This window comes from Lissotriton vulgaris, chromosome 1_2 (genome assembly GCF_964263255.1).
Source record: "Lissotriton vulgaris chromosome 1_2, aLisVul1.2, whole genome shotgun sequence".
Lineage (NCBI taxonomy): Eukaryota > Metazoa > Chordata > Amphibia > Caudata > Salamandridae > Lissotriton > Lissotriton vulgaris.
In genome coordinates this window covers 11,821,589-11,845,970 of record NC_141686.1, presented here as the reverse complement: position 1 = coordinate 11,845,970, position 24,382 = coordinate 11,821,589, and the positions used below count along the sequence as shown (strand labels likewise).

The following is a 24,382-nucleotide window of genomic DNA, read 5'->3' as shown; positions in this document are numbered from 1 at the left end:
GGTGGCAGAGTTGGCGTCGTTGTTGTTCTCGAGGTGGAAGTTCAGGTCCCCGAGGAGGATGTAGTCCGTGGAGGCGAGTGCGTGGGTGCTGGTGAGGTCGGCGATGGAGTCGCTGAACTGAGCCCGGAGGGTCTGTAGATGGGAGTTCCTCTGAGGGTGGTGTTGGGGTCGGTGTGGATACGGAAGTGCAGGTCTTCGGCGGTGTTGAGGGTGTCGTCTGCGTGGGTGGCGACCTTGAGAGTAGACTTGTGGACGATGGCTATTCCTCCTCCGATTCCGTTAGCGCGATCCCTGCGGGTGATCTTGTAGCCGTCCACTAGACTTGTGCAGCGTGAATCTTTATGGATTCACTATGCTGTGCATTATTCCGCCATATAGTGTTTGGGTCCGGAATTGTAGTCTCTTTTTTTTTTTCATGGCCCAAGTGGGTGTCGACATACCACCATTTGGTGCCTTTCGTGACGTTGACGTGCTTCCTCCGGAAGCTTCCACCTTTGGTCGCCATCTTCAGATTCTTTTTTCCGACGTTGGGTCTGGATCGTTACCTAGGTGTACCAGAGTTTTGAAGAGGGATCAAAGACAATCGACGAGAATCAAAGTTTTCAACTACACCAGACTTCAGGTCAAGTAACCTGGACGACGAGGGAGAAGGTTTTCGACCAAGATCTCGCAGTTCAACGGAGAATGCGCTCACAGGGGGCTCTCTGAGTGCTGGGAAGGACAAAACACCTTTCAAGTTTTGCACCAATTGCCACCACAAATACGCCCAGAAGGACCAGCACCAGTCTGCAACCTCTGCCTGCCGCTCGACCACAACAGCGAGGACTGCAACGCGTGCTCGGCGTTCACATGCAAGACCCTCAGAGTAAGAGAGAGGCGGAGAAGGGCGAACCACACCATGCAAGGGTAGGGGTCACCTCCATCGCTCAGAGACTTGGGCCTCCCCAGTGGAGAGGAAGACAACATCACTGAAGGACCAGAGGACTGCACAGTCGTCGAGGTCCATAAGAGGACGAAGGAGGTAAGGGAGTTGTCGACCCCTAAACACTCGAGCGACACTCAAAAGGGTGAAGCTAAAGCCCCGAGCGACACTCGTAGGAGTGAAACTAAGTCCTCAAAGTGAGCATTGCCGCTGAAACACTTGACGAAGGCAACAACAACCAAGGACAGTCAGCCGAGCGGTTCCTTCGAAAAGGACTCCCAGACGGGGAATCTAGGTCATCGAAGGTTACCCTCAAAAAGGACACCTCAGCGCCGAGAAAAGAAGGGCCATCATCTACTTCGACTGCCTCGAAGCAAACCGAACCGCTCCAACTCTCGACTCCGAACATGCCGCCAAGATGAAAAGGGAGAAGAGGAGGCTCGAAGCCGAAATGACGAGCATCCTGCAGCGAAAAAGGGACTTCGACAAAAAATTAGCCAATACACCATTCCGTCAAAACCCGCACTCAAAGTCGAAAGAGAGGACAAGGACGCCGATCCTCCGAAAACACCTGAACCGGCCGAGGAACAGGAGGAGGAAGTCTATTATTTCGAAGGAGAAGACTACGAGGATCAGCAGTTCTACCAGGACTCTACGTCCTCGGAGACACAAAACTTGGAATGGCAGGATCTCGATGCCGAATCGCCTGAAGAAGGGGTAGACACATACCCTTCGAGGCCTTCACCACCAAACTACATAGGGATCTACAATATGGTCGTCCGAAAGGCTGCACAGACATATGGGGTAAAGATGGATGAGGAGAAGCCCAAGGCATGTTTTCTCCTGGAAACTCTACTGCCTCAACAAACTAGGAGCCAGTTCCTACCCATGCTCCCTAGTGTGCTGGACCAAGGTATAGAGGTCTTTAAATAACCAGCCGTATGCAATGCGGTAACTCCAAGAACGAGGAAGTATAAACATTCCTCAAAGGACCCTGCATACATCCAAGGGTCAGTACCAGCCGATTCCATAATCACAGCAGCGGCTAGGAAAAAGGCCAATGTACCTACTAATGCCAGACCACCTCCAGACAAGGAGAGTAGAAGATTGAGTCTCACAGGGAGAAAGGTGGAGAGAAATGCGGCAATCCATTGGCGCATCGCAGACGCCAAAGCCCTGATCAACAGGCACGCATACCAGCACTGAGAGGAAGTGGGGCAACTCCTAAAACTTCTACCAGACCAGAACCAACAAAGAGCGGCTCACCTGGTTGAAGAGGGCAAGAGCATGGCGAACAAATGCTTGAAATCGGCCTTGGATGCTGCAGAGACGTCCAGCGGACTAATGATCATAGGAGCAACCAAGAGGAGACACCCATGGCTCAGAATTTCTGGATTCAAGCCAGAGGTACAAAGCAACATCCTGAACACACCTTTTAACGGAGAGCAACTGTTCGGCACACCAGTTGACGACAAGTTAACGAGGCAGAAAGGCCCATGGGAGTGCTGCAGTTCAGAGGGATGAGAAGGGGTACGCCCACATGAAGACCAGGTGGCGGGGGGGGGGGCAACGTCCCTACCACACCGCACCAAACATTTCAGCAAGGATCTCAAGGGAACAACCAAGGCCAGCAGCAGCAGCAGAACTGGCAGTACCACCCCTGGGGCCAGTCCTTTCGAGGATGCGCAAACGGACGAGGACAGACACGAAAAGGAGGCCAACAACCTTCCTCCAAGTGACTTCACCATGAAGTTAACACTCACCCTAGCAGCACCTCGGGGTGGGCACAAAGACATAACGAAAAGCAGCAACCGGACGTTCCACTACAAACAGTACCTCAAACACACAACACAAGTAGGGGGCAGGATAAGAGACTTCATTTAGGAGTGGAGGAAGGTTGCAACAGACAAATGGATACTAAACATCATACAATACGGATACTGTAAAGAGCTAGAGAAACAACCTCCAAACAGAAAACCAAGAAGCAGGGCACACTCAGCAAAAGAACTCTCACTCTTGCGAATAGAGGCGCAAGAACTTCTCAGCAAGGAGGCGACAGAGATAGTGCCGGACAACCAAAGGAACAAAGGCGTCTACTCAACTTACTTCCTCGTGCCAAAGGTAGACGAAACACTAAGATCTATCCTAGATCTAAGGTTCTTGAACAAATTCATAAAGACTCAAAAGATTCAAAATGACTTCCCTACATGAGGTAATACCACAGATACAACAAGGGGATTACATGGCAAATATAGATTTAAAGGACACATCCCCATCAACCACAAGCACAAACCTCTACTAAGGTTTGTGATCAACCAAAGTCACTACCAGTTCACAGTACTTGCATTCAGACTCAAATCCACACCAAGGGTGTTTGCAAAATAGCTAGCAGCTGTCGCAGCACACCTAGGAAGGCAAGGAATAGACGTATACCCCACCTCGACTTCTGGCTCGTAAAGGCAAGTTCGTACAGCCAATGGATACAGCAGCAATGGTCACAGGCAACAGGGAGTTGGGAAGATCTAGTGGTTGTCATACACGCAATGCATCAGGAAATAGCGTGGTGGAACAAGAAAAACATATCACTGGGGAAACCATTCACACAACTAACTCCAACAGTGACCATCACAACAGACGCCTCTGGGGTGGGGCGCGCACATGAGCAAGCTCAAGGTGAGTGGGCTATGGTCGCAGCAGGATGCAATCAAGCACATCAACTACCTGGAACTAAAAACAGTGTTCCTAGCCTTAAAAGCCTTTCAGAAGGAGCTGTACGGAAACCGGGTGTTGATCCAAACAGACAACACCACAACCATGTTCTACATCAACAAACAAGGAGGAGCACAATCAGTAGCACTATCGGGGCTAGCACAGGAAATATGGACATGGGCCATTCCACAAAAAATAGACCTACTAGCAATACATCTCCCAGGGAATGACAATGTGGAAGCAGACAGACTCAGCAGGCAGACGTCAGCATCCCACAAATGGGCGATCAACCCAAAGGAAATACAGAAAGTATTCCAGAATTGGGGTCCACCACAAATAGACCTATTTGCAACACACCAAAATGCAAAATGCCAACACTTCGCAACCAGACCATCGGTCACAAGTGAATATGTTATGGGTAAGTTGGTCAAGGACATTTGCATACACTTTTCTCCCAGTACCACTGATACACAGGGTGCTCAGCAAATGCAGGATCAGCAACATGTCGCTGATACTAATAGCACCTCAGTGGGCCAGACAGTCATAGTTCTCACAAATAGTGGTGATGGCGCATGCACCAGCACGCAGATTCACAAAACGAAGGGACCTATTAACAATGCAGAACGGAAGGTTGCGACACCCAGAGCCAGAGAACCTCAGCCTAGCAGCACAGCTCCTGAAGAGCTAGAGTTTGCACACCTCAAACTACCGGCGAGCACAATCGCAGTGCTCAGGGAGGCAAGAAGACCTACCACAAGGAAGTGCTACGTAGCAAAATGGAAAAGATTCTTCGAATGGTGCATTAGGGAGAAACTGAAAAGGAAAATCACAAAGGAGTCAACAGTACTAAAATACCTAACATATCTACTGCAAAGTAAACTAAGCTACACATCCCTAAGGGTACACTTAGCGGCGATTAGTGGCTTACACAAGAGGAGAATCAGGGAAAAGTTTCTTCACCTCCCAAGTAGTAAAAAGATTTCTAGTAGGAGCGAAGAGAATCGCACCTCCTAACAGAATGCCAGCACCAGCATGGAACCTCAATATAGTGCTAACTCAATTGATGAAGGCACCATTTGAGCCGATTCACAAGGCTACACTGCCCATGCTCACGCTAAGACGGCCTTCTTAGTGGCTATCACATCACTACAAAGAGTAAGTGAGTTGTAGGCTCTAAAATTCAAGAGCCCTACCTGCAGAAAAAAAAGACTAAAATTCGGGACCCAACCACTAGATGGCGGAATAATGCACAGCATAGTGAATCCAGAAAGTCTTCAAGCTGCAAAACTACACCGACAGGTAAGAAACTACACGTTATTTGGTAAGCTAGGACAAAATGCAATAGGAGTGATTGAATTACAAAGCATGGAAGAGGGTATTTTTGTGGTATATGGCAGGAGGTAAGACAGGGGTGGAATTTAATAAAATATCTACTTGTCCATGGGACAGGTTGCTTAATAAATCTCATTGTCTTCTAAATAAGATTTCTGATGATAGCCTCTCCTGTTATGCCATGGCTTATACTATATTAGGGTTTCAATTCTACCAATTCCCTTATTTTGCCAACTTTTCACAGATCTAAATACTGGGACTGGAGGTTGTGTTAAGTGATAGTTCCAGGGTTGTAATGTGCTTTTAAGTCCATGCAAACCTACTAACTTGCATGTTTTAGGGGTTTACACCAGCTCTTCTCTAATCTTTCCCCATATTGAGAAATGTTGGAAATTTACTCCTGACGAGGGCAGAAGTAAAACACTTCCAGAGTTGGGAAAACAAGTGGTTGGAGGGAACGTGAACTTGTAAATGCGCAACAGATTTTCGCATGAGCAAATATACACATGCATATTTGTTCATGTTAAAATGCAATTTCCATATATTTTCTAGGAGTAAGATTTCCTGGTTTACTTCTATGAATTATTGTAAATTCCACGAAAGCAGTAAATCTGCACTTCTGCAAGAATATTTACCTTGGGTGCACTTAGTGACAGAATTGGGCGCCTAATTAGGGCTTGGGTTAACAAAGACAATTGTTTGTATTACAATTCTCTCTCTAGCTTCACTGTGAGTGACATAATTCTGTTCTTTCACCAGGAGCATATCGGCACACAAAGCAGTTTAGATCAGTGCGAGGGACTACTGTGGCAATGTGTGTGTTTTTTAGACCAAATCCTATAATTGATTTTAGTCAATGTTTGTTATAATGGTGAGGGCCTGGCATCTCCCACTACAATAAAGTTTTATCATCATCAATAAACTTTATTTCGGTCAATATAACCTCAAAAGTACAATCAAAATACATACATGTGAATTCAGAGATAAAAGTAGCATCAAGAAACAATTACATATTAAAAAATATAAAAGAAAATCGGTATGTACATTATTGCCGAGCATTAAGAATACAAGGATTCCACAGACCATTTGGAGAGTCCTAAGATCCTGAATTGGGGCACAACAAGATAATATCGCAGAGGGTTGTACTAGGCTAGAAACAAGGATTCATTTGAGGAAAGTGCATAGTGCAAATAAATAAATAAATAAATAAGTCAGTTATAAAAGAGTTCATAAAAAGATGGCCACGATCTTGTCATACAACGGTTAGTATAGTCCTCACACTGGAGTTCCTCACTACTACAGGTTACTTCTACACAAAGTTTTAACAAAAATTGTGGAAGTTAACTAATTGATTACCAGTTCCCTGAAGCGGTGAGTTGGCTAGTTTTTGTCAGGACAATATAAAAAGACTAAAATTAAAACCATCGAAGGTAACCACGGAGAGATAGTCTTCCCAGCTAATTGAGGATAAAATAATTAAATTTCTACTGTGGGAACTTCTGTCACTTGTAGGGGAGTTTTTACAAAAAGCCTGCGGGTACACCACATGGAGAATAAAAAACCTGCAACTGAATAGAGAATCAGGGTTCTGGTATCATGCTTAAGTATCCTGAATGCCTCTGAACAGCGTCTAGTTCCAAGGTTCCTATAGATCTGCACCAGCCAGCGTTTTCTTGCTTTAAAGTAGCCAGGACAGCTGAAGAACATGTGGAGTACTGACTCTTCGGGGCAATGGCATGCCGGCAGTTCAAGACTTGCAAACCCCTCCATTTGTATGTGAAACAACGGAGTGGCAAAACCCCATACCTGAACTGAAGGTAAAGCTTTCTGGCAGCTGCTGGTTTAATAACATCTAGAGCCGGCTCAAAACAGAGCCTATCTTTTATTTCTAGGAATGCTGAGGTTAGTTTGCCTAGTCGGGGGCAGCTGTGAAGCTGTGCCATTTTATGCTCCTCAAAATGGGTCTTCAATTGTTTCCTGGATAGTGAGGAGCAGGCAAGCTCAGGATCAGCCCAGAGTTCCCGTAGCCCCATGCTGGTAAGCGTGTGTTTAATGTATGCTAACCACGGCATTTTGGAAGCCCCCCTCAAATTCATTACTTCTAAAAGTTCATCTCTGTAGGATGAAAGTTCTGGGCTAACCCACAGGCGACGCCAGTACATTAAGGGTTTAAAGTTTAGGACTTCTGAGATTGCCACGAGCCCCAAGTGTAATCGGAGGGGGTTAACTGGGTGCTCTGCGGGAGATTCAACAACTGTCTGAGGAAGTTGTTCTCTACCTGTGGTAAGTTCTCAGGACCAGAATGGCCCCATAGTTCAGCACCATATAATGCCCCTCCCCAGGCTTGCGCCTTATAAATTTAAATAGCTGGGCTAACTGATTTCTGGTGGACTTGCACCTTCATGATTTCACCTGAAGATTGGGCTAGTTTTAGGGACGATTTTTTAATGTGTTCCTCTCATTCCATGGTTTCAGTGATAGTGATCCCAAGGTAGACGAAAGAGGAACCTCTTTCGAGAGATTTGCCATATAGTAAAGGGTTCAGGCGTGTGCTTTTTTAACTATTGAACGCCATACATTTGGTTTTCTGTAGATTGATTTCTAGACCTCTTTCTCTGCAGAAAACTTCAAATTTATTGAGAACCCTCTGTAACCCCATAGGCGATTTGGATACTAATAAGGTATCATCGGCAAACATAATTGCCGGAATCAGGCGGGAGGCTAACTTGGGTGCATCTTGGTCTTTTTCTGCTAGCAATGAAACTATTAAACCGTTAATATATAAGCTAAAAAGAGTGGGGGCAAGCACACAGCCCTGGCGGACACCACGCTTGATCGGGATGGGAGAAGTTAGCTTTCCATCCTTGCTAACCCTGATTTGTGCGAAATTGTCATCATTAAGCCGTTTAATAAGATGGGTTAAATATTCTGGAACCCCCACCTCATGGACGACTGTCCACAGTTTTTCCCTTGGGACCAAATCAAAGACTGACCTCAGGTCCACAAATATTAAGAAGAGACTTCCACCCTCCAGACACACGGTTTTCCAGTACAACAGTTGTAATCTGAGTACTTGGTCCAGGGTAGACAATTTTTCCCCCTATCTGGCCTGTAGGGGGGATAGTATCTTCTGTTGTTCCATCCAAGTTTGTAGCCTGAGCAGCAATATAGGCTCAAAGATTTTTTGGGAGATGTCAATCAGGCTGATTGGCCTGTAGTTAGTTGGTAAGAGTGGTGAGCCTTTTTTAAATATCGGGATTATTTCCGCACCAAGCCAGCTGGTGGGAATCTTCATACCCTGCAGTATGGCATTAAATAATACCAAGAAATATGGGACCCATACAGCTGGTCCGCTGCGGAAGAGGTCCCCAGTGATCTTGTCCAAACCTGGCGCTTTACCTGGGGACATTTTCGCTAAAGCTCCCTTGATTTCATTTAGGCTTATGCTATTGCTGAGGCTGTTGTCATAGGGGTCATCAGTACCTCCAGGATATAAGGGGAGGTCAATCCCCAAAGGACATCCTACAGGTAACACACCCAGCAGCATTTATTCCTTGGAGTAGAGGGATTCAAAATGATCCCGCCAAACCTCTTCATCCAAATTCGGGTTTGCCGTTGTTTTGGGTCCAGTGCTGTCAGAGTTGACAACACCCCAAATGGTCCTCCTATCCCTGTCCCCAAGGGCGGTTCTCAAAGCGTCCCACCTTTCCAGTTCCCACCCCTTTTTAGCTTCAAAGATGGCCACCTTGTATGCCTTCCATGCAGTTTTAATTTGCAAGCGGTCATTAGCCTTAATTGACGCTACTAGCGTTCTTTTAGCCATACGGCAGAGATCATTAAACCATGGATGGGGAGGCTTCCTGCCTGGATGATTTGTTTTTTTTTTCTGGGTAGAAGAAGTTCAATGTGACTTTTCCTAGTCTGGCATGATTCTTCCCAACCAGCTCTAAGTCCAGGCTGTCCCCGATTGGGGCTTTTGAGTATGATACCGACAAAAGTGCTGGGAGGTTTTATAAAACCATGTCAAAACAAGACCCACATTGACAAACCAAAACGCTAACTACCAATGTCAGACCTATTGACGTTGCCAATGGTTTATTATTTTCATGTTTGGCACAATTTTCTTCAAACTGGTTGCCCTGATTTTCAATTCTGAATATTTTTGGGAAATAATAGCATGGATTAACATTTTACTAGCTGATTCTTCAAAGAAATGGTACCTAAAATATTCACAGTACTTGCGTAATACATTTTATTTCCTACTTGCATTTTTTTTGTGAACATTTTATTTTGAAAGAAAAGACCCATCAATCTTGTTTTCAAGTTTCTGCAAATATTTGCAGTGCAGTATGATCTTCCAACATTTCCTTAGAGCACTCACACTAATAATAAAGGCTTTGTATACTGAGCCATAAATACAAGTTCAAACAGCATTAACATATGGACACAAATATTACCTTAACTACAGACAAGTCCCTTCCCTGATCCATAATGTGATACTGTAAACTGGCACCCAAAGGTTTGTGCTGCCGGGGGTTGGGCCTACTTGACCCAAGGACAAAATAAACATGAACATTTGTTGTCCTTGACTTGTAACAATATATCCTGAGAGTTGAGGTTATAGCAATTCCACACCTGTGTGAAAGGTAATAGATGGATCAGACTGTTTTCCATTGTTGACTTACTGCCACATTTTATCATCTTCAAATATTAATACAACTCGGATTCCTTTGCTTTAGAAAATGCAGATCTCTGTGTTAGTCCCAAAAAATATTTATATCCAACTGATAAATACAAAATATTATTCATCAATGGAGTTGCCTTCCATTAACACAGAAAGGCATTTCTCTTACAACTGGCCTCGGTAATACATTCTCCCTTTCAGATGTGCTTTTTTTCTGTAACATATAAATGATATAGGTTGCCCCACCATAGTACAATGCTTAGTATAAATGTTGTACCACTTTCATACTGTCCATGGTTAGAGCTGCCCTTGGAAGTTAATGTGGTATTTAAACTGCGTGATGCAAGGTGAGGTAATCCTGGACAGACTTGAACCACAACTTTTAGCCAGAGTCAAGTCACTTAGATTCAACTTGCACACAAAACTTACCTTTAGTGTAACACGCTGCTAAGAAAACCAAAATGGTGTGGTTCCTGCTGTCTCTACCAAAGAAAGTGAAACTGTTGCTCCCGGAAAGAAACCTCCAAACTCCCAATCAAGCCCTCCTCCTCCCTTCCACCCAATTGAGGCATTCTACTCACCGCAGCACACCTAATCAAGAGCCTGGAGAACTATGACCACATTTCCCACACCATGATGAAACTCCATTGGCTCACCTTGCAGACACGCAAATTCTTAAAAGCAAACTGCTTCATCTGCAAAGTGATTACAATCGGCAGACACAACTACCTAGTTGATGAACTCACCACCATTGGTGGCTCTCTCCATAACCCTAACCAGGACACCATCCGACCAGAGATTAAGAAGTGCAATAAAGGAAGAAAAAAACAAGTCAACTCATCTACTCCATCGATCGATCGATCCATGGAGGTTCTGTACCACATCCCTGTGTCCATAACGATAGCACCAGTTTAGGCAGGAGCTGAAGACAGGCCTCTTTAAAGAACATATTACTGCACAAATGTATTGTGCTCTCAGAACCCAGCTGCCACTTCCATTGCTCAATGATTTTCTCTGAGCTATTAACCCTGTTCAGCACTCCGCTCCCTTTGTCCGGTTTGTGCTATACAAAAACCACATAAATGAGTATAATCAAGTCATCATATCTTTATTAAAAAAAAAGCAGATCCAAAATCTGCTTTCACATCATAATGATGTAAAATGAAACACTTTAACCAGAAAAACTTTAAAATGTTCAAGAAAATGTAATTGAAAAATAGGGAATGTTGGCATTTCCCAAAGACGTTTATTCATTTAGACATGTATATTCATCACATATTTATTTTTTCATGCCATGCTTGCTGTTAATGTATCTTACTGGTATCTTTCTCTAAATAAAACACCATAGTTAAATTCACGCTGTGACCCATCATCTCTGATGTTTTTGGCCCACGAACTGTAGAATAATGAATAGTCTTTTAGGTCTGAAGGGTGTGATTAACAGGTGAAAGGAGGCCGGAAAATGTTTTGCTGAGCGCCCTCCGCTGCATTAGAATTTTCCAGGCATCCTCTAGTGTAAATCTTCATGTGTCATCAATACATTTTCCTTTTGCTGACATCTGCAATCTGTGTAGCAAATGATGAACTATGAGCAGGGCCGCTGAATCATGCAGCAGGGGAGGGCCAAAGTATGCGGCAGGGTGGAGTAAGTTATGCAGCAAGAAAAGGCAAATTATGTGTGATGTTTTGTAATAGTATTAATTCATTGTTTTGTCATTTTTAAACTTATTGATATTGTCTGGGCATTAGTTGAATCTAATTCGTATCAGTTTAACCCCCAAATATAGCAATAAGCTACCGAAAGGTGACCAGTCATTCTTTGCAAAGCTCCTTCCACTGTGCAGCAGCATCTGCCACTACGTTTATAGTAACATTTGAACCATTTGAGCTACAAGCAAAAGTTTTTTGGGGTAAAATCTGCAGATTATGCAGCAGATGGTGGATTATGTGGCAAATGTAGTGCATCTACAATCATGCTAAAATCACCATGTCCGCACAATCGTATAACTACAATGGCCCTGACTATGAGGCCGCTCCTTGTTATGAGACTTTCCCTGCTGAAACTAAATCACAAACCTCCAGGGATCTTGCTTAAGTATTTGATGAACTTGTGTGACTTTCTGGTTGTTTTGGACATGACATCTGTGCTTTAGGACGCAGTGAACGCCAGTAAACAGGACCCCTTGCAGACATTACAGTTGAGAACACCCTCAAGGCACCGTTAGGTGTTCTTTCTTTGCCTGTGTCTAAGTCTTCTTCCTGAAGGGAGGTTCTTTGCACCTCTTTTGCCTCTATACTTCAGGTTCTGAATGTCATTTTAAGCTGTTTATACCACTCCCCAACCTCATTTATCTTCTTCCGCTATACTTTCTCTAGTCCTCGTTTCACTTTCAATTGACCTTCTTTCTCTCTACTGCAACTTTCTCTAGCTCCTTGATTACTACTTTTAATTCTGTATCTCTGCGTCTCTCATTCACTTTATTCATCCTAGTCTTTTTCTTTCTCTCTTTGTATGCTTTCCTCCATTTCTTTCAATCTCCCCGTTTCTTCTTTCGCACTCAGTCTCTCTTCCTTCATATGTGCTTTTTGTCAATATGTCTTTCCACCTGCCTTCTTCAACTGCAGTGCCGCTCTCCTCCCTCCATACCTGTGCTGCAGGGGTCTATATATTCATATGAATTGATTACAAAATCTGTATCACAATGTAACAGGTTTGCCCACACCTAGCCACAGCCTGCTCAAAGAAGAATCCATTGAACCTCATTTGATCACCCTGTCAGTGAGTACTCCTGTCTGTCCTCTATCACAGTGTTTTCCCAAACTGGGGTCAGTGACACATTCCCAGGGGGTCCGTAGGCAACAGTTTTAAAAGCACAGAAATGTTTCTTGTATAATTAGCAGCTTTCCAGCAACAATAAAAGTGTCAAGATAATTCCAGTGATTAATAAACCTGCTGGAGCGTGAGGAGAGTTTTGTTCAGTGGCAGCTTTGACTTAACTCATGTAGCACAGAGGGTTAATGTGCCTACTGCAAAGAACGTGTAACATGCATCTTAAAAAGCAGTATTTTATGAGCCTAGGTTCGTGGTTACTGCTTTTGTCACAGAGATTCTTTTGTTACTGTGCCCTTTATAAGTGACAATCGTAATCTAGCAGAGCTGCTTGCAAACTGCATGGTACCAGTTAGTAACTTATATTTTGCCCCAGTTATTAATCATCCTGATTCTGCTAAAAAGATATATTTGGGTGGAAATACATTTTTTAATGTTAAAGGCAATGCTAGCCACTATGTTATGTTCTGAATCGTGAGATTGTGCTTTTCCAGACCAAGCACTCTTTAGTATTAAATATTTTTATTCAGAGCAACAGAGCATTCCGACCGATGCCTTTACACCAAGCACTCTTTAAACATTTTATATACACACTGATTTACATGTATGATTCAATGTCTCTATATGTGTGTTATGTAAAGTGCTCTGACATCCTACAATGGTATGAGAGATGCTATAAAACAAATGAAATACATGTGACAGAGGGGCTATTACTTTAATATAAAATACTAAAGCCCAGATGTACGATCTGTTTGTATATGCACAAACGGGTTTGCGAACCCGTTTGCGCATGCAAAAACCTATTGGGCCATGTTCATAGCCCATTTCGCGAGTCGCAATTTGTTTGCGACTCTCTAAATAGGTTTTGCAACTTGCTATTTGGAAGGGGCATTCCCTTCCAAATAGCTAGTCTCAAAACCATGTACATATGTTTGCGGTCGCAAAACAGTCACAATTATCACCTACTTCAACTAGATGGTAATGCATTCACAAATGGGAAGGGGCCCCAGGGGACCCCTTCCCCTTTGCAAATATATGCAAAATAATTTTTTAAGGGCAGGCAGTCCCAGGGACCTCTGCCTGCCCTTAGAAAATGATAACAAAACGTTTCATTTTTTTTTTTTTTTATAAATGCATGGTAAACTGGCTGCATTTTTTTTTTTTAACTGCTTTATTTAAAAGCAGTCCGAGACATGGTGGCCTGCAGAGCCCAGCAGGCCACCATCGCTGGGAGGGCTGGCATTCCCAATGGGCTTGCAAATTGCGAGAGGCTCATTGATATTAATGAACCTCACAATTTGTGACCCCATTGGGAATCCCAAACAGTGTTAAACACACTGTTGTACATTTCATTTAGTGACTCACAATTTGCCACTTGCAATATGTCTCCAATTGCAAGGCGCTAAATGAAATCATCTGGCCCCAAAATCCTTAGTACTTTGAGTATTTGTTTTGTGTGCACACGTGTGTATTTTTTTCGAATTACTGTTTTAATGTTTGAAATTTAACTCATACAAATTGCTTGGGGTGCTCGGTTTCCATTAGTAACTCAATGGGGGTCCTCAGGAGTCAAAAGTTTGGGAACCACTGCCTATCACATCCACCCCTCTCAGTAGCTGATTTGTAAAAAAAAAAGAAAAATAAGTGCTGGGGCTCTCGTCAGGAGGCAGCTGCCCCAGCCCATTTCTCCTGTTAGTACCGCCTAAAACAGAACTAAATACTAACCATGAAAGTAGGACGAGGATGTGGCGCAATGGCAAAAGTTGCCAACTACGGAGCTGGGGGATCATGTTTGAGTTTCTGCGTCGGCTCAATATCCTGTGATTTAAAATGAGCACTTTCACCAATGTTTGTTTCGTGGTCATCTACGTGGTTGTTGTCGCAGTGGCAACGGTGTATTCGAATATGGCCCTTGTTTTAATATGCACTTGAAACATTTGAAACTGTAATCATCAGTATTGACGTTGTTGCTTCCAGTCGCTGAGGTAGATTCGAAATGCTATGCTATCTTCGGCTCCTTGGGCATTGACACAAGACTTGATGTGTTGGTGAACAGTTTTATAATGTTTTATGGTCATTGATCCCTGTGTGGTGAAATGCTTGTTTATAACAGAACCATGATATACAGTGTAATTACCTGCGCAGACTTGTGTTTAGGTCACAGGTAGTCTATTATTTTTAGCAGTACAAGTTTGGGGGCTGCAGGTAGTAGAGCAGATCTGCAACTTGCTGATGGTTTGGAAACTTGTAATGAGCACAATGCCCAGAGGATCTTCCTTTTTCTTCACTTTTATAATGAGAAAGATGCATTGTTTGTCTTCATGGTTACAGAAATCCAAAGCAAGCGTCAGGAAAGAAAGCGAAGAAGCACAGCAAACCCAGCCTACAGCGGATTCCTGGAACCTGAGGTAAATCGTAAAATCGTAAATCATAGGTTCTTATATAGCGCCTTTCACCGTAAGGTCTCAAGGCGCTTGCTTTGGGAACCAGTCCTGGCATTTCTCTGCGAGATTACCCCGACTGGGCATCCCCAAGGTGAAGACCAGGCATCCCATCGCGGTGGGGCCGTAGTGGAGATTAAGCAAGCTATTGCCCAGAGTTGCAGAGTGTGAACCCACGATTCGAGTAGGCACCGAGGCGAGAATTGTCGAGTCCGTGGACATTTTGAGCTCAAGGCCCTACCGCGTCGGGGATTGAACCCTGGTCCCGGGTCTGACCTCTGCATCAGGGACTGCCTCCTCTAACCGGTGAGCCACACTTCTCCACTTCACCATTGCAACCTGCTGGGCAGTGGCCGATATCTGAATGAGTATTGTTTACGCCGAATGATTGAGATGGAGGAAGTGCACGTGGGGGGGTTAGTAACAATCGAGACAAAGATCTATTTTCAATAGACCGAGATAAAGAAAGGCTGTGTGGTGCAGTCACAGCTGGGATGATGCACAGAGAGGACATAAGACACTCTCACCCACTCTGACGGCCCTGTGTTTCTCTCCGGTGGGGCCCTGATTACGAGCTCTACAGTACTGGCAGAGTGGTAAATCCGCACCGTAAAAACAGGTTTCTTGCTGTACCATCCTACCGGCACAGTGCAGTTAGGAATTTATTCCCTGCTAATAGGGGGATAACCATGCGGACACGGTTTTATCAGAATGCCACAGGGTAGTATTCCCTTTTCTGTGGGTATTATTGCTCCTATTTACCACCTGGTTTGAGCAGGCGGTAAAGGTGAGCTGGCACTCTGCTGCACAGGAAGAAGGAGGGGGTGAGAGCAGGGAAGACTCTAGCCTGGCTTGGTGGAGCATTGAATGCTATTCCATTCCATGGTAGAGGGTTTGGCAGTGGCATGAAAATGAGTCTTGGTTCCACTGCAGCCCGGCCTGCTCCCTAAGCAATCTTAGTGGCTGGATTTTTGGGCTGGTGAAAATGTGTGGCCAGTTGTTTCCATGCCGGGTGAGGTAGAGCAGCCCACTCGTGATTGAGCAGAGCAGAATTCCGCTCCCAATCTAGGCACAGGCGGGCACTTTTCCTTGAGCTGATATCCGATAGGATAAGAATTGGTGCTTTGCAATGACCAGCATTGGATATGAGAAGGCCTTTTCAGTCAATGTTTTCAGAAGTGTCTCTTACCTTAGGGCTGCGAAATTATAAAGCATTGACCAAACCAATTTATGTTGAGTCCTGACTGGGCCAGATGTAGGTAATTCTATTTTACCGATTCATAAATACTGAATTTTACCGATTGGTATTTATGAATCGGTAAAATAGAAGGTGGGAGATGTAAGTAAAATTTAATTTTCAATTACCGAATCGGTAACATTCTGTATTTACCGGTAAATACCGAATCGGTATTGCCCATTGATTCCTATGGTCCTTGAAGCCCATAGGAATAAATGGGCAATACCGAATCGGTAAATACCGAATCCTGCAAGGGTGGAGGGGGTGTCACTTTGACACCCTCTAGCACCCCAAATATGGGCATGTGTGCCATGTGGCACACAGACATGCCCTAAACATGGCACAGGTGTGCATGCACAGATGTGCATGCACACCTGCATTCGGTATTTTACCACCCAATAGGATTGGGTGGTAAAATACCGACTCTAAAGAGCCTGTGGCACTCTCAGGAGTTCCACCTACATGTGGAATTACCGACTCTGTAAAATTACCGATTCTGTATTTTACAGAATCGGTAAATTTACCCAATCGGTAAATTTACCGATTATGTAAAATACTGGCCCCTACATGCCGATTCCTAAATACCGGTCGGTAACGACCGAATTCGGCCGTTACCGACCAGTATTTCCTCTCCTACATCTGGCCCTAGACTATTAAAAAGTCTACTGAAATGAAAATACAAACAGACAGTGATTGGTTTCTGCATAAAATGTTTGTATATGATAAAGAATTTAGGGCCAGGTGTAGGAAGCCTAATACCAGTCGGTAACGGCCGAAAATACCGAATTTCGGCCGTTACCGACCGTTATTAGGCTTTTCAGATGTAGGGACCTAATTTAAGGATTCAGTAATTTACAGAATCTGTAATTTAAGGAATCGGTAAATTACTGAATTCTTAATTACCGAATCCTTAATGTAGGAAGCACTCAAGTGAGTGCTTTTCACCTGTAAGGATTCGTTATTTACCACCAACTACAAGTGGTAGTAAATATCGAAAACCCTAAAAAAAGCAATTTTATGCTTTTTTCAACTGTGCCATGTGGCAGACATACATGCCCTTAGGGCATGTATGTCTGCCAAAAGTGCACCCATGCACTATACAGGGGTGCAACAAGGTGTCAATGTGACACCCTGCCACCCTTGTAAGTCTACCCCCTTTTACTGATTCGGTAACCGAATCGGTAATTCTCATTCATTCCTATAGACCTCCAGGCCCATAGGAATGAATGGGGAATACCAAATTGGTAAATATCGAATTGGTATTTACCGAATGTTACCGATTCGGTAACATTTACCGAATCATTAGTACATATCATTTACCGATTCGATTTTAGAATTGGTAAATGATATTTACCTACATCTGGCCCTTAAAATGTAATGGTACAGGTACCTTTGAGATGGAAAACAATCTCACGTGCAATGTAATGCAAGCACTCTATAGGAGACAGGATGATACACCAATCAGGTATGAGGTAAGAGAAAGGTACTCCTAGAAGCAAAGCCAAACCCCACTTTAAGTATACTTTGAAAAATTGGGAACAACAGGTCTTAAAAACAGCTGTGCTGACAAAATAGGTACGTAGGATGGGAAAGGCAGGGTTGATATGTGCTGAGTGTGTTTAGATACTTATCCGGGGTCAAGGTTTCCATCCCAATTAAGATAGTAGCCTATTATCATCTTGTGTTAATTATTGCCTGCTGTCTGAAAGGTTGAGGTGGCACTCATTTGGGGCACTATATCTGCCTCCTGTCACATCTCATGTTGCAACAATTGTCTGTTCTGCTGCCATTTCTCTTTCATTCCGATAGTCATAATGGCTGTGTTATATGCCACGTTGCCAATTATGCTGTCTACTTATAGACACATACTCCGCAAGAGAATTTAATAAAGACTTTTCTCTTCACAAGTAAATGTGTTCCATTCAAGTTTCAAAAGCTTTATTCGACAGTAAGACATAAAAGCACATACAATACACAAACTATCACAGTACACAATAAATAGTACATTAACAATACACAGAATTAAAAAAATTATTAAATTCCATTTAGATACTATCGAATCAAGGAAACTATTAAAATTCATATTTTGATGCTTTAAAATTACTTCCTGAATTAGAAACCGCTTAAAAATGACAATGATTCCTTATGCATGACTAACAGCAGGTGACAATAAAGTGCGTGTGCGGATAATCCAAACCCACCTTAAAAATGTAGCTAGTGCAATGGCTATAGTTGGGGAGCAATCAGAGCCTAATATTCTTAAAGCTTCAATATGCCTGACAGTACCCATAGATGAACAAATGGGTATCAGCCATTTGCGCCGTGCGGCTGCATATAAGGGACATACAAAAAATAAATGGGCTACAGTCTCTACCTTATCTAAACAATCTTGTATTTTTAATCTTGAGGTGGTGCCCATTGATGAGTGAAAGCTTTTATTGGTAGAGTTCCTACCCTGAATTGAAAGTATAGTTTACGGTCAAGGGGACTCTCAATTATATCCCAATATGCTTCACAAGCCGGCCAAAATTTATGATCTAAAAACCGGCCTGTCAAGTTGGTATTCATACAGGACCGATAGTGTGACATCTGAACCATTTCCTAATATTTTTCTTTCAGTTGGATTTTTGTGGGGAATTTCGCAATCTCTGGTTCATCCCATAATAGTCTTAGGTCCAGCTTTACTAAGAGAGACCTTATGTCTTTTAACCACTGAATTTTGTGAAAACAATCTACACGGATCACGTCCTTCAATCCCTCGGCATAGTGAATACGTTCGGGTGTGGACCAAATTCGCCTCCAATAAAGAAGTGGGCGTAGCCTTGCCAAATCTACCACATTTTTTCTGCCCAAGTCTAATAAGAGCGGAACCATTGGAGTAATTTGGGGAACACCAATTAGTCCACGTAAAAATTTGTTTTCACCTTTTGCAAGGTGACTCAGGTTATTAATTAAATCCCCATAATTCTGCTCCATAAAGGGCAGAGCTTATCACTTTGGTGTTATATATTTCCAAAACTGGAGTAATTGGTTTTGTTAAGGAGGATTTATGTTTAGAGGATAATATACCTGCAAGCTGGTGGAATTTTAAGATGCTCTTATCCGTGTGGCTTTTCCATCCCATGTCATTTTATAACATTATACCTAGGTAGGTGAAAGCATCCACCTGCTCTAGAGGGGTATTATTCAGAAGAATTCTACCTTTAAATGGTTTGTGCTGGGTCATTGACATGAACTTTGTTTTTGCGGTGTTGACCTCTTTTTTTTTTTTATTTCAATATTTTTATTGGGAATTTCTGGTGCATTAAAAAACAAAAAAGAGAAACACATACAATTTATTATTCAGAATAGATTAAACAGATCTGAGCCTGACAATTGAAACAGATAAATAGTTGCATATTCAGAACGGTTACAATATTAGTCAAAGAGTAAAAACAGAGCTGTTAATAAAAGCATATTTAAAACTGGAACCCTAGAACCCAATCCAGCCAGCCTGCGTGTAAAACAAATTTAGACAAGGTATACTGTGCCCAGAAATTACAATCTTGCCTCCCTCCATTCCAAGAGTGGGGCCCAAATGCGTCTTCCCAGCTCCCGCGTTTTATTGCCCTTCTGTTCATATAGAAAAACCAAAGGTGGTGATGGACGGAGCATTGACAATACAAACACTCACCCCCAGTCAACTGATCTGGGTTTAATCCTCACCGTTCTTTAGCTCACTCCGCCACCCCAGTTCAGACATGGCCGTATGCAAATCAATCTGACCCTGTGCCTCATGGGAACAGTCCAGCCCGAACTACCAAGCTCAGTTCATATAGGCAGGACTCTATATTATGTATGCCCAATAATCTGGAAAGCCACATTTGGAATGAGGGAGCGATGGTATCTTTCCACCCCGAAGAAATTAGAATCCGAAGTACCGCTACTGAAATAAAGACCAAGACTTCCTCATCTTTTCCAAGTTGCAGCTTATCGTCTATACCCAATAGCATCAGGGTAGGGGATAGATCAATCTTATGACCTAGCAGCCCCTCCCAAAATTTCCCAATCTCATCCCTAATTGGAACTAGAAACTACAATGGCAGAACATATGTAATAGATCTGCTTGTCCCTTGTTACATCTAGGGCAGCTATCGTCCTCCCTAACCCACCAAGCAAATAGCTTTGCTGGCGTGTAGTACAGGTTAAACAGCGTTTTATAGTGCTGGGCTCTCAGATTTGAAGATCTAAATATTTGCTTATTTAGACTTAGGGCAAGATCCAAATCTACATCGGGATTACCCAATTTAGTTGCCAAGGCAGATTCAGTCTTCTCCATATCATCTTGGATTCCTGTCAAAAGAAGATTATAAACTATTTTTATCTTCTTGCACCCTTTTGCTAATGAGTCCAACAAAGGGAAATCGAACAGAGATACCAACTTGGGCCTTAGTGCCTTCAGGGTACGTACGATTTGGCCAAACAAAAGCCAATGGTTAGATGGGATAGCAAACTTACACTGCAAGACCTCAAAACTTGCTATCCCATCACCTCCCATAATATCTCCAAAAGTCTTGATTCCCAGCGCCTTGCAAACCTGAAGATTCCCTTCTGCACCCAATTGGGAAAAAAGACTAGAGTTACATAAATGAAGGTATGTATTTACCTTCGGAACCTTCAAGAACTTTAGGGTAGACATCCATACTCTCCATGCCCCTTCCAGAATCTTAAGTCGAACCCTCTTGTAATATCTGCGATCGACTGCGCACAACAATAAACCTATTGCCTTTCTCCCCAGCAGAAGCTCAAAGATAGATGGGGGGGCTCTGAGTTTCCGTAACTACGGTATTCGCCTCAGTCTGAAACCGAACTAGCATTTGTGTAAGGAGGCAAGTCCAATGGTATAATCTTAAGTTTGAAAGGGCCTTCCCACCCCTTTCCCTAGAGAGTGACATATAGTTAGTGGATCGCCTAACTTGCCATATTGCCAAATAAATCTTATAAATACAAATTCCAATCTTTTAATTATTCTCTCTTCAATAAATAATGGTATGGCCCGAAACAAGTACAGCACTTTAGGGAACATTGTCATCTTTACCGCATTTACCCTCCCAACCAATGAGAGGTGAAGCACATCAAATCTTTTCAATTCTGTTTCTATAGATTTAATAAGTGGGAGGTAGTTTTCATCCACAATTTTGTCAATTGAGGCATTAATTCTAACCCCTAGATACATTGCAGAGTCAACAAATCTAGGGTCGGATTTAACAATATTTTTAGTGCAGATTATCTGTGTTTTTGTTTCATTCAATAAATAACCTGATCGACTGCCAAAAGCCTTTGCCAATTGAGCCAAAACTGGCATCGCCTGTTGAGGATCAGTGGTGATGACCGCCAGGTCATCAGCATATGCCAGGATTTTATTTACGTGACCATTTAATACAACAGAGCTAATCCTAGGACACCCTAATATTTTCTGGATAAGGGGGTCGATATATAGAGAATAGAGGATCGGGGAACTGGGGCACACTTGACGCGTACCTCTCTTGATAGCAATCTTGTCTGAACTCTCACCCATGACCACCACTCGCGCTACAGGTTCTCTATACATAGCTTTGAGGGCACTTATAATTTTATCCCCAAAGCCTCTACCTGCCAGGATACCCCACAGAAAATTCTAAACCACCCAGTCAAAAGCCTTCTCTGCGTCGAGCAGGATCAAGGCCATCTCTTCCCCCCCCCCCCCCCCCCCCGCCCCTACCCCCGAAGCACCCTGGGCATCGAACGTAGCAATTGCTCTCCTTGTGTGGTCCGTCGTACCTCGCCCAGGAACAAATCCATGCTGCCACGGGGAAACAAGACCGCCTGTGATCCTGCCCAACCTCTTGGCCCAGATTTTTTAATACAAGTTTAGTATCCGCATTAATCAGCGAGATAGGGCGGTAGGACCCCGGATTCTACCTGGGTTTCCCTTTCTTATGAAAGATTACTATATTAGTTTCTCTCCAAGAATCTGTGATCTCTCCTGAGTACATTACACCAATAAATAAATCCACGAGCAGCGGGGTAATTTCAGATTCGAGACATTTATAAACCTCCAGGGGGATCCCATCTGGGCCCGCCGCCTTGCCCGAAGCCAGCTCCTGTAATGCAGCTGTAATCTCACCACCAGTAATATCCCTATCCAGCTCTACTCTCGCTAGATCATCTAGTCGGGGATCATTATCCCAACCCTCCTCCCCCTGATCTCCATCACGGACTTCCTCCTCGTACAGCTTTTGATAGAAATTCTTGAAGACCTTTAGTATCTCTTTAGCCTCAGTGTATTCTTTACCTTTTTCTTCTATACTGGTAATTATATTTTTCGCTTTTTCCTGTCTTAACCGTAACGCTAGGGCTCTACCTGCCTGTTCACCAGTTTCGTAACACCTGGCTCTGGATATTTGATATTCAGCAGTGGCCTTCTGCGTTACCACCTTCTGGAGCTCTGCTTTGACACTCAACAGTTCCCTTTGGCTCTCGCTACCATCCAACCCATGGGCTATATCCGTGATATGTTGTTCTTCTGCAAGAGCTAATTTCCCCATTAGTCTCTCCACCTCATTCCTATCCTCTCTTCTCAGCCTAGCCGAGCAACTTATGGATTCGCCCCTTAAAGCCGCCTTCATAGCCTCCCAGACTTTATTTCGTGAAGAACCATATCTATTAGCTGCGAAAAATTCACCCGCCCATTGGGTGAGGTGCTCTACAAATCTATTGTACACCAGTAACTTCCTTTCAAAGGTCCAACTGGTCCTTTTCCAACCACTTTATCCAGTTCATAAGTTAGTATCAACGGATTGTGGTCCGAAATTCTAGGAAGTTTTATTATTCCTACCCTATTTATTTCAGGAGAAGAGATGAGGAAACAATCCAGTTTGGTATACCTCTTGAAGGGATTTGAGAAGTATGTGACGCCTGAATTTTGTGGCTCTTTGGCCCCCCAAACATCCTTCAGCCCATGAGAACTGACGAGAGCCTTTACTGCCCTACAAACTCTCGGTTTCCGGCCTGCATATGGTACTTTATTATCCCAATCTGCTGAAATATTTAGATCACCACAGAATATTGTGGGGGTCAGCCAACCAGCTAATTCTGTTTCTAAAAAATCGTAAATCTCTGGGTCATCTTTATTTGACTTGTAGGCTACACATAATGTAAAGCCCATTTCAAGCTCAGCGATTACCAATCTTCCATAGCTATCTGCTTTAACCCGGTGTTGACCTCAAGCCCCTGCAAATTTCAAAATTCCCCAAAAGCATTAACAGCCTTCTGTAGGCCACACGGGGTCCTGGAGACTATCAGGGTGTAGTCCGCAAACTTGAGGACCGGTACGCGAACCCCAGCTAAAATGGGGGCGTCAGTAGGGGATCTGGAGAGATGGTCCACAATTCCATTGATGTATAAGGAAAACAGGGTGGGGGCCAAGACACAACCCTGCCGAACACCACGTTCGAAGGGGAATGAATCGGTAACCTCACCCTGTGACCCCCATCTGTGTTCCATTCAGGGAGAGGTGTGGCGCCGTGGCCGGGGCGACTGATGCTGGAATCTGGGGATCATGGTTTGATCCCCAGCGCCGGCAGCAGATTAGCGCAGCACCATGTGACTCTGGGCAATAGTTTGCTTAATCTTCCTAACGGTCCCAGTGCCTAGAGACCCTTACGGGTGATTGTTCGCGCTTTACAAATGTGGATTATATTATATATATGTTCAGTAAGTACCGCTCTTCCGATTTCCTTTTTCACCAGTCAGTGATTTCCCTTTGTTGCCTAAGTATTTATTCCATTACTACTTAACTATAAGTATAAGCCAGGTACTGTCCTTTCAGATAGCTCTTTTTATGAATGGCCCAAAATTCTGATGGGCTGGGAACCGGAGGGCCTTTCTCATCTGCAGTTACAAAGGGTGCAGAATTACCACAGGTCGGATGCCTGAATGCAGTAATCTAGAACGTGTTACTAAGAACAAATACTCCAGGTCAAAGTCAAACCCGAAACACTGTGTCAACGGAAAAATACTGCAAATATAGGTTTACATGAGGAAATTGGAGAAAAAGCACACTTTCTTCTTGTTTCCCTCTTTTTGTACTAGACAATTCCACAGTAATGCCAAGACCCAGTAATAATGATACCCTTGGTATCTGTAATCCTGGTTACAGTATCATCCGCTCTTCAATCCATGCTGTTCTTAACCCCTTCCATGCGGC

The 24,382-nt window shown here is 43.6% G+C and overlaps 1 protein-coding gene across 2 annotated transcripts in view; it reads left to right on the top strand.

Moving 5' to 3' along the window:
• Positions 1–24,382, top strand: part of PHF21B (PHD finger protein 21B) — a 391,290-nt gene that overhangs the window by 334,772 nt on the left and 32,136 nt on the right. For both annotated transcript variants that reach the window (XM_086952741.1, XM_086952740.1), the window contains exon 9: positions 14,809–14,885. In XM_086952741.1, the coding sequence (XP_086808867.1) occupies positions 14,809–14,885 (77 nt within the window). The remainder of the gene's footprint in view (positions 1–14,808; positions 14,886–24,382) is intronic.